Source organism: Octopus sinensis, linkage group LG25 (assembly GCF_006345805.1).
Source record: "Octopus sinensis linkage group LG25, ASM634580v1, whole genome shotgun sequence".
NCBI lineage: Eukaryota > Metazoa > Mollusca > Cephalopoda > Octopoda > Octopodidae > Octopus > Octopus sinensis.
The window spans coordinates 11671611-11683773 of NC_043021.1; the positions used below are offsets into that span (position 1 = coordinate 11671611).

General features: G+C 39.8%; 1 protein-coding gene across 2 annotated transcripts in view; it reads left to right on the forward strand.

Annotated features, from left to right (window-relative positions):
• Positions 1–12163, forward strand: part of LOC115224336 (ankyrin repeat domain-containing protein 13D) — a 75050-nt gene that overhangs the window by 33064 nt on the left and 29823 nt on the right. For both annotated transcript variants that reach the window (XM_029795207.2, XM_029795208.2), the window contains exon 2: positions 9509–9644. In XM_029795207.2, coding sequence (XP_029651067.1) covers positions 9509–9644 — 136 coding nt within the window. The remainder of the gene's footprint in view (positions 1–9508; positions 9645–12163) is intronic.

Consider the following 12163-nt stretch of genomic DNA (forward strand, 5'->3'; position numbering starts at 1 on the left):
CCCCAGTGCTCAACTGGTATTTACTTTATTGACCTTGAAACGGTGTAAAGGCAAAGACAACCTTTACTGAATTTGAACTCAGAACATAGATGGATGATATGCTGCTAAGCATTTTGCCCAGCTGACCAACGATTCTGCCAACTTGCTGCCTTTATAGTATTAATGATAATAATAATAGTAATAATTTCTGTGGTTGGTGTTAGGAAGAACATCCAGCTGTAAAAACCATGCCAAAACAGACACAGAATTCTGATGCCAGTCTTCTGCCTGGCCAGCTCCTGTCAAACTTTCCAACCCATGCCAGCATGGAAAGCAGATGTTAAATGCTGATGATGATTCCGATATCTGAGGGAGAGCCACTACCACCACCACCACTGCTATTACTTTCACCACTATTACCACCACCACCACCACTAGTCTACAATTACCACAGTCATTATCACCACCATCAATACTACCACTACCACCACAACTACTTCTACCACTACCGCCACTACCACAACTACTTCTATCAACACCACCATCACTATCACTGCTTCCACCAGTGCCACCACCACTACTATTACCACCCACCCAACCCCTGTCACCACCACAACTACTACCACACACTACTATTATCACCACCACCACTACCTCCTGCACTACATGTCTTGAAACCAAAACAAGCTGGTCAGAGAAATTAAGTTTACAAGCTGTACCAAGCTATTTCATTAAGTCACTTAACTCACCCCACCCCATCTCTCTCTCTCTCCAATATTGTTGTTGTTCTTCTACTTGTTGTCACCCAACTGTCATTTGTGACCTCTGGCAAACTTAAAAACATTTCAACATCAAACACCATTTTTTTGCTTTGATGGGTTTTTGTTTGTTTTTGTTTTACTGTTAGTCTCAGAAACTGACTCATTGTAGCATGGTGGGTGGTGTTACTTACATACCAAATTTCTAAGTTGACTGTATGGTTTTAACAATTAGACTCAGACAAATGGCGGGGAACATTGTATATGGCTGTAAAGGATACTTAACAGTCCTTGCTATAATCAGGTTTTAGTATGTGTGTGTATATGTATGTACATATATACTTGGAAATGGATGTGTGGCATTCAATCAAATAATAATAATATATATATATATGAATTTTTTGCGTAATGAGATAAAAAAACCGAGGCTGTATAGATATTAGAGCATTTATAGATAGAAGGTCTTACAGCTGTTTCTAGGATATTAATTAATAATATCCCTTCATTGGAGACAGTATGAGAGGAAAAATTAAGTCATAGTTAGTTTCAATGTGATACAAATAGAGAGTGAGGTGGAGGCAAGAAAATAGATGTAAGATATGTATGGTTATTGAGTTCATAAATCCGTTTTTTTAGGCATAATGGTATATATGTGTAATATTCCAATATCCTTTGAGTCAAATCCAAAAGTCCAACAGAGTTTAATATGAGGCCATCCAGATGTAGAGTTTATAAGCAATGTAAGATTCTCTTAAAGTCGGTCATTCCCAGTAGGGAATTTATATAAAGAGTAGCAGATTCAAGGTTTGTGTTTAAACTGACCTAGAAATAGGGAGTGTATGGTCAAATTGAAAACAGGAAGAGAGGAATGACAAAAAAAAAAGGGGGGGAGAGAGAAAATGACACCATTATCTCTCATAACCTCAACTACATATATAGTGGAGGCGCAATGGCCCAGTGGTTAGGGCAGCGGACTCGCAGTTGGAGGATCGCGGTTTCGATTCCCAGACCGGGCGTTGAGTGTGTTTATTGAGCGAAAACTCCTAAAGCTCCACAGGGAAACACCTAAAGCAGGGGTTGGTGGCGACCCCTGTTGTACTCTTTCACTCCAACTTTCTCTCACTCTTTCTTCCTGTTTCTTGTCCCCGACTTCCTACTGTTTGTCTCCTCTATGTTTAGCCCCTTGTGGGTAGTAATGAAATGTATATATATATACATATATATATATCCAGCCGTAAAACCATGCCAAAACAGATATTGAAGTATTTGCACATACGCATATTTGTCTGTTAATTACATTCGTAACTGTTAAAATATTAAAATATAGAAATTGTTATTGAATTATAATACAGTTAGTTAGAGACCTGAGGATTGGGGTTGCATTTAAGAAATGTTTCCTGTAAAAGACTCCGTGTATAAGGAACATTAAACGCACCTCATGAAACACGTGTAGCGGAGAAATTTAGAAATGATTAGTAAGTATTAAAATGAAATTCTATTATATGGTGTGATGTATATTAGGATTTGATGAATTGCATGGGGACTTCTATCTCTAAATAACATATTTTTCCTTATCGAGAATAATTCATTTTATTTGAATCCCGTGACGCAAGAATTTTTTTTCCCTAATAAATAAAATTATATATATAATTTAGAGAAAAACCTCTATTAAACAATTCAATAACGAAAGATGTTATTCACACCACATAGAAAACATACTATAAAAATCTTATTCTAAAAATCAATAAAGTACAAAATTATATACATATATATTGTGAAATTAGATTTAGAATTGCTAAATTGAATTTTTCCCTGAAAGTTTGGAATTCCCTACTATTATTATATGCATATATTTATATATATGACCGCATGTGTATCATTGGCGATTTTTTTTTTCCCTCCGTCTTCCCTTCCTTGGATCTTTCCTCTTCCTATGTTTCTGATGAAGAGCTCTGCTCGAAACATTAGATCCTCCTTCTTTCCTTTCCTGAGCATCCAATAACACTATACTTGTTCCACGTCCTCGCATTGTGTTTTCTCTTTGTGTTTTCATGTTTGAATTAACTTTTTATATATATATATATAGAACGCCATAATGGACCGTTAGCTCTTACGCGCATTTTTTTCTTTCCTTGTTTCTCTTCTTGTTTCTTTTCTGTGTATCTTTCTGTCGAAGAGCGTAGGCTCGAAACGTAAAAGACTTGTTCTATTTCTATTCCTGAGCGCCATACTGATACATTTGTTTGTTTGTACTCCACCTGCCTTCGTCTTTTGTTTATTTTCGTAAACCTTCCCATTATATATATATATATATATATATATATATATATTATATATATATATATATATATATATACATATATGGGTACAGACGTCACAAACAGTAAATATGAAATACGAAACAAGCAGTAAACAATATGAAATATCAAAAAAATAAATGAGTTGAATATGCAAACAACAAGAGAAACAAATGGAAAACAGAACAAGTAACATAAAGAATGACCCTTCATCAGTTGTCGGCTGCATATCTACTGATCGTTTTGTGCCCTGAATGGCACTGATTTTGTAGACGGAAACTGAAAGAAGCCTGTTGTATATATATGTATGTGTGTGTGTGTGTGTGTGTGTGTTTGTGTCTCTGTTTGTCCCCCACCACTGATTGACAACCAGTGTTGATGTGTTTGCATCTCTGTAACTTAGTGGTTCAGCAAATGGTGCTGATGGAATAAGTACTAGGTGTAAGAAAAGGAATGAGTAGTTGATCTGATTCTGTCAACTAAAAAATTTTCATGGCAGTGCCCCAGCATGGCCATGGTCTGATAACTGAAACAAGTGAAAGATAAAAGATACACTATGGGCTTCTTTCAGTTTCCGTCTACCAAATCCACTCACAAAGTTTTGGTCAGCTCAACGCTATAGTGGAAGACACCTACCCAAAGTGTTCCATTGTGGGGACTGAACCCCAAAGCATGTAGTTGGGAAGCAAGCTTCTTAACCACAGAGCTACACTTGTGCCTATGTATGTGTGTGTTTTTAATAAATGCAATGTTTGAGTACAAGTGCACACACACGCAGACACACACACACATATAACACATATATAGGTTTGGTGATGCAAACATGAAAATAAAACTCAAAATGTGTGTGTAGATTAGATAGATAGACACATACATACATACATACATACATAGACAAGATTAATATTTAGCTGAAGCAACAGAGTGACTTGAGGGCTGAGATGTTTAATCAATTATTTTCAAATTTATCAAATTTTATCAATTTTATCAAATTTTGAAAAGTGCTGACACATGAAACTCTTAGTCCTTGAATCACTCTGTTGGTTCTCCTAAATATTAATAATAATGATAATAATAAATGCCCTGATGCAGTCCCAGTTAGTGGCTCTCATGGCTTCTGATCTTAACTGATTGGAAGTGTTATCATGTACATTGTTTTGTCTTTCTATAAAAAGATGGGCTACAGCATATATTCTGCTCGATACCACAGATTTGCCTGTCACTTGCTTGACTTTAGCCAGTTGAGCATGTCACTTAGTGGCTGACGATAAGTGCATCTCTGATCACAAGCAGAAGTAGTTGGGGAGCATCATAGCCATTTTCTCCTCTCCGCTGGCTACTGGACCACGCCCAGGAGGCAACGCACGCACAACCTAAGCTCCCGGGGCTAGAGATAGCCTTCCTTGACCTCGCCAAAGCCTTCGATACGGTCTCGCACTCTCTCATTTTTGCGGGCATGAGAATTCTTTGGAGTTTGAATAATTCACTTTTGGAAACATGGGTATTTTGTTCAACATCCTTAAACGACTCTTATTCAGGGACCTTTTGAGTGGGATAGGCTACTCGACCTGAGGAAAATTCTAACTGGGCCCCACCTGCAAGGTCATGCACTGTTTATCTTGATATGAGATCACCACGCTGCTGTTTATCTTGATATAAGATCACCATGTCACGCCCATATGGTTGTGATGTATGTGCCTGGTGTACCCTTATCAGACGGGTATGGTAGGCTTCATATATTTGTACCCCAGTGTCACTTTGATGGTGTGTATTGCTCTCTCACTCAGTAATACATACATACATACAATGAACCAACTTCATGACAGGAGGTGCAGATGAGAGCAGCTGCATCGAACTCTCTCATGCACCAAATGGCAATTGCTAAAAAGCATTCGTGAAGTAAAATCATGTAGCAACACCAAATGGCAGTGCCCCAGCATGGCCACAGCTCATGAGCTGAAACTAGATAAAATAAAATAAATAATACATACATACATACATACGTACATGCATACATTCATGAACAGCTTAGTCAAGGGTGAAAAGAGTGGATAGTCACTGTTTAATATAATAAACATAGATAATATATACATGTGTGTATGCCCGTCTGCATCTCTCTCCATCATCATCATCATATGTCTGCCTTCCACGCTAGCTATCCTGTGTGCCCATGCTATAATGTTTGATAATGTTACTACTGGCACTACCTCAAAAGCCAACATTTTTACTCCTTCCAGTGTTGCATTGGACCCTTATAATATCTGTTCTCTTGACAACAGGCCACAGAATACATAGTGTAGAATTTGGCCCCTAGTTCCACACTGCCCTCACCTGATAACTGCCTTGTGTGCCCATGTTATAAAATAGCAAGGAGCACCTGTTTGACAATGTGAGCTGGAGATACCTATTTCTTCATTACCCACAAGGGGCTAAACATAGAGGGGACAAACAAGGACAGACATAGGTATTAAGTTGATTACATCGACCCCAGTGCGTAACTGGTGCTTAATTTATCGACCCCGAAAGGATGAAAGGCAAAGTCGACCTCAGCGGAATTTGAACTCACAACGTAATGGCAGACGAAATACCGCAAGGTATTTCACCCGGCATGCTAACGTTTCTGCCAGCTCGCCACCTTTTCCAGCTCACCGCCTTCGCCCCCTCCCATACTGTTCTGTCCCTGTCTTTCCATCCCTTTCACACACACCATGTTGTTTTTTAATTGATAAATACATTGACTCCACTTCCCTGTTTCTACTCACTCCACTCTAAAGATTCTTCCCACCCTTCACCTACTCTCCCTCTCAAACCAGTCTTTAACCGGTGTGTCATTCTTTACTAATCCTTCTGTTATTTCTTCTCTGTCACTCTTACAAGTTGTAGTATTTAAAAAAAAAAGAAAAGAAAAAAAAAAAAATGTATGTGAAAACCATTTCGGCCACATCTCATGTGAACCCACCAGAAATTCAGGGAAATATCGCTGACTAGCACAGCGCTTATATATTATAAGGACCACTTGCAGTTCAATGCTGAATTATGAAGAGCCTGTAAATTAATGTGCTGCTCTGGCCCCATTTCAATGTTTGAGTTTCCCCAGTTAATTTATGTTGTGTTTGTAATAGGTGCAGGTGTGGTTGTGTGGTTAAGAAGCTTGCTTCCCAACCATGCAGTCTTGGGTTCAGTCTCACTGGTAACCTTGGGCAAGTGCTTTTTAAAAAAGTTTGTTTTTTTTACTATAAACTCTGGCTGACCAAAGCCTTGGAAGTGGATTTCATCAGCAGAAACTGAAAGAATCCTGTTATATTTCATTTTCTCTCTGTTTATTTTTCCTTATTCCTTTCTGTTGAAGAGTGTAGGCTCAAAACATAAGACTTTCATTTTCCTGAGTGTCAAACTAATATACTTGCTTGTTGTTCATACACCTGTCTTCGTCTTTTGTTTCTCTATAAATTTCAACTACATGTATGTATATATATATATATATATATATATATATGTAGTAAGCCTAGTACTTATTTTATCAGTCCCTTTCGTTGAACTGCTACATTACGGGGACTTAAGCATACCAACATCAGTTGTCAAGCGATGGTAGGGGGACACACACACACACACACACACACACACACACACATAATGGGACTGAACCTGGAACCATGTGGTTGGGAAGCAAGCTTCTTACCACACAGTAATATCCAGGATTTTTTTTTTTCTGACAAAATTCTGATTAATGTTTTCACTTTCCCTCTTCATGTGGTCTTCAAAGGGGTAACACTCCGCTTCTCTATACTATACTCAAATACCTCTTCAAGTGATACTTTAAGACATGACAATTGCCATTTCCACCCTGACTTTCCTCTTTAAGTGGCACTCAGAGAGACAGCACTTATCCTGTCGCACTCACATGTGTCTTCAAGTGGTACTTTTGAAGAAGTAACGTTCCACCTCTCCACTCAGCTTCCTCTTCAAGTTACACTTGAACTGGCAATATACCCCCAGCTTCACTCTTACCAGCATTAAGTGGTACCTGAAGTTATTTGTTTGCCTAGTGTTCTATCCAGGGGGTGATTTATTCTGTGCCATCATAAGTACATGAGTACATTAGGCTGTTGTTCAGGGGTCTCACAGGTCTGGGGACCCAGTTCTGATCTATGTCGATTGTTGTGGAAGGATGAAGACAGTTGCATAAAGAAGTGCTGATCACTTAAAGTGGAGGAAAGTTGTGGAAGAGGGAAACCCAGGAAGACATGGGACGAAGTAGTGAAGGCCAAGATCAAAATGCTGAACCTTATGAAGGAGATGACAGAGGACCGAGATACGTGGAGCATTGCTGTACTCAAAAAGACCTTCCTGTTAAAATAGAACTGAAATCCTAAACTAAGATGCCATGTAAAAAAGCATTGGTGTGGGTGCTGGTTCCATGTAAATAGCATTGGTGATGGTGCCACGTAAAAAGCACCCAGTACACTCTGTAAAGTGGTTGGCATTAGGAAAGGCATCCAGCTGTAGAAGCCACACCAAAACAGACTACGGAACCTGCTGCAGCCCCTGATCTTGCCAGTTCCTGTCAAGCCATCCCATAAAGATGTCTGTCTTTATGTTCTGAGTTCGAATTCCACCAAGGTCGACTTTGCCTTTCATCCTTTCAGGGTCGATAAATTAAGTACCAGTTGTGTACTAGGATCAATGTAATCGACTGGCCCCCCCCTCCCACCAAAATTTCAGGCCTTGTGCCTAAAGTAGAAAAAAATATTCTTTGTGTAGTTCGATGATTGGTAGGGGGTGGTGGATGTTGTCTTCCATGGAGGGAGTACAGGTAATGGTGGTAGTGATGGTGGTGGCAGTGATGGGGTGATGGGTGCTGGTGGTGACAGTGACGATGGTAGTGATGGTGGTGGTTGTGACAGCGGCGGTGGTGGTAGTGATGATGGTGGTGGTGGTGGTAGTGATGATGGTGGCAGTGGTGGTGTTGATGGCATTATCTACAGACTTCCAGTGCTTGCTTACTCACTAAGTACTCAAGTTGTACTATTGTGCGTACCTGCGCACGCGTATGTGTGTACATGCGTGCCATGTGGTTTGGTCTGTATGTATGTATGTCAATGGCCACTGTGTCCGTATGTTGTCTGTATATTCTTTCCGTCTGTGTCACTAGATGGCTTCGTACTGCCTGTGTGTATGTGTGTCCATGTATATGTTTATGTATGTGTAAGCCAGCTCGTTAGATCAGCTGAAGTCATGTGAGAGAGACTGCTGTTAGCGCCCAGACAGCAACAGCGAAATAAAACAATAGAACAACACTGTTGTAGACAGCAGCAGCAGCAACAGTAGCTGTTGTAGTATTGGTGGTGGTGGTATTGGTTGTGATAGAGGCATTTGAGGTCAGAGTGGTGTTTTTCAGTGGTGATGGTCATGATGGTGGTATTTAGTGGTGGCGGTGATGTTAGTGAGGTCGGGGACGTCTGTGATGGTAGTGGTGCTGATGATGATAGTGATGGTAGTGTTGGTGATAGTTGTAGGGATGGTGATGATGGTTGTACGGATGGTGGTAGTGGTGGTGATAGAGGCGTTTGAAGTCACAGTGGTATTTTTTAGTGGTGATAGTCATGTTTGTGGTCATGATTGTGTTTTTCAGTGGTGATGGTCATGATGGTGGTATTTAGTGGTGGCGGTGATGTTGGTGAGATTGGGGACGTTTGTGATGGTAGTGGTGGTAATGATGATAGTGATGGTGATGATGGTTGTAAAGATGGTGGTGGTGTTTGTGGTGTTGATGGTGGCAATGTTAATGATGATGGTGATGGTGATGATGGTTGTAAAGATGGTGGTGTTGATGGTGGCAGTGTTAATGGTGATGATGGTGTTAATGGCAATCATGGTTGTGGTGGTGGTTTGATACCCCCCAACTCCACAACCGTCTCCTTATTCTCCTTCGGTCCTTTATGTTGAAGTTACCGTTGTCCCAGTGGTTGTGGTCAGAATTGTTGTTTAACCCCCAGGTTGACTCTCTTAAAGTTTATCTATGATCAAAAGCAATCCAACCATGATCATCCCATTGCTTTTCCGTAAAGTGGTTGGAATCAGGAAAGACATCCAGCTGTAGAAATCAAACCAAGATAGACTATGGAACCTGGTGAAGCTCCTGGCTTCGCCAGCTCCTGTTAACCCTTTTGATACCAACCTGGCTGAAACTGCCTCTGGCTCTAGTACAAATGTCTTGTTTTCATGAGTTTTGAATTAAAATCGTCCACCAAACCTTAGACACAATTTATGTTCCTAATTCTCATAGCCAGTGTGGGCATATTTACATTCCTTTAACTAAGCAATGGGAATAAATTTGTTTGACTAAACCTTTCGAGGCGGTGCCCTAGTATGGTCACAGTCCAATGACTGAAACAAAAAACAAAAGGTAAAAATTATTATTTTTTTTTTTTACACTTTATTGATTTTTCTTTTTTGTGTTTTTCTTTTATCCAGTGCAATTTAGAATCATTATGTCCAAGAGGTCGAACTCCCCTTCATTTGGCAGTCACTTTGGGTCACCTCGAAAGCGCTAAGATTCTTATGCAGCATGGTGCCAACGCAAATGCCGAGAATGGAGCATTCTGGTCAGGTGAGTTATTCACTTTATTCTCTAAAGAGACAAAGAATCCTTTAGACTTTGTCTTACATCAACAACAGTTGTTGTTGTTGTTGGTGTTGTTGCTTAGCTCCAGTTTAGCCCTGATTCAATAAATGCTGTATGATCTTTCTCTCTCTCTCAAGATTATAAGATCTTTGTTCTTACTCTTTCTCTCTCTTTCACTCTTTCTTTCCCTCTGTCTCTCAAGCTTCTAAGACCTTTATTCTTAGTCTCTCTCTCTTTCTCTCTCTCTCTCTCCCTTTTTTCACTCTCTCCCTCCCTTTTTTCTCTCTCTCTCTCTTTTAAAGATCTTAAGATCTTTATCACTCCTTTTCTCTTTCCCTTTCTCACTCCCTGCCTCTCTTAACCTTTCAATCCCTGTCACCCCACCTCTCTCTCTCATTCCCTTTCTCTTGTCCTCTCTCTCAAGACCCTAAAATCTCTCTTCTTACTCTCCCCTTCTTTGCTCTCCTTTTCTCCCTTTGCTCAACTATTTGTTACTCCAGTTCTTCATGAAATGACAGGCACAAGAAACCCTGTCTTGAAGTAAGCGTTCAGTAAATACCTTACAAAGAAAGGCATTCTTGCCATGGCCACCCTATATCTATGTAGGTTAGTCATGGGCAGACTGTAGTCTGCAAGACTTTCTGAATGGCACACCTAACACAAAAATCTCCTCCAAGTTTTTTAGTAGTGTGGCCTGCCTGGTGAGCTACATCTTGTGTGCTTTGTTTCTTGATAAAGGTTGCCCTTGCCTAATCAAGTTCTTTGGGTGCCTTTAAAGGAGTCCACTTTGTTGCAAACACTCAGCCCAGGTCTGAAGGATATTGTTCTCTCTTCCTCTCGCCAATGAAATTTCATTCTGTTTGTTCCAGATCCTAGCTTAGTATCTATCATATGGCATAGTGGTTAAGAGTGTAGGCTATTAACCCCAAGATTCCGAGTTCAATTCTAGGCAGAGACCTGAATAATGATAATAATAAAAACATCAAAAAATGAGAACCCAGGTTTGAAATTCCACCAGGACACCTGATGAAGGCTGGAGGGGGTACATCAGTCAAAACGTGTTAACAACAAACAAGATGATAAATATCCGTCAAATGTAAATAATGTACATAATTCCCCATCTCTTAAATATAGAACTGTATCAGCAACATACCTCAGGAATGAGAACAGTGTTTCCTTTTAGTCAAATAAAGGGCTGGCTTTGAAATTCCACCAGGACACCTGATGGAGGCTGGAGAGTACACCAGCCGAAATGTTGTGATAACAACAAACAAGATGGGACAAATATCCGTCAAATGTAAATAATGTAGTATCTACCTACCTCTCTCCCACCCTCATAAACTTACTCATACCACTTATATTTACCTTTCTCGAATTTGAGGGTAGCCCATGACACATTTCCCCCCCCATCTTCTTTCTATTTCAGCTGGGGTAATCCTAAATCTCCATACAGCAAGACGCCTGTCTCTGTCCGTCTTATCATACTTTAACCTTTCGTCACCTAGCATAAAATCACTCCCTCAATAACCCTTCTCTGTCAGTTGAAGGGGCCCTTGGCTTGCATTCGACTTGTTGACTGCATTAGTACCAATGTTATGTAAAAAGCACTTAATACACTGTGAAATGGTTGGCATTAGGAAGGGCATCTAGCCTTTCCAAACCATGCCAAAACAGACATTGGAGTATGGTGCAGTTGTGTGCCTCACCAGCTCCTGTTGAACCTTCCAACCCATGTCAGCATAGAAGACATGTTAACCCTTTCATTACCAACCCGGCCAAAACCGGCTCTGGCTCTGTAGTATTAATGTCTTGTTTTCATAGGTTTTTCATTAAAATCTTCCACCAAACCTTAGTTGCAATTTATGTTCCTAACACTAGCTTAATGATAACTAAGTTATTTTACTAAATTCTTTGTTATATTTAACCCTTTTGATACCAACCTGGTTGAAACTGCCTCTGGCTCTGTAGTACAAATGTCTTGTTTTCATAAGTTTTGAATCAAAATCTTCCACCAAACCTTAGTCACAATTTATGTTCCTAACACTAGCTTAATGATAACTAAGTTATTTTACTAAATTCCTTATTATATTTAAAATAATTGAAAGAAATGCAGAGCATCTCAAAATAAATACAGTAACGAAAGGGTTAAATGATGATGACGACGACGATGATGAACTTTTATAACCGAAACAGATAGAACAATTGCAGGCACTTCTGAGACAGAACTCTTTACCTTTGATTGCCTCGTTTCGCTTCACTTGTCTGTCAGTATGTCATGAGTTATCAGAGCATCTGCTTACCATGATAGATTGACATTTTATTCCAAAGGTGATATCTCTCCATTTTTATTCCCCACTTTTTCCTTCTATCTTTTGTCTCTCTTTTCTATCCTGTATCTCTCTCTCTCTCTCTCTCTCTCTCTTTTCTCTCAGACTATCTTTTTGTCTGTTTCTGCTTCATTCTCTCCATTCCACCATTCCTCGTTGATGTTTGTTCTTTCTCTC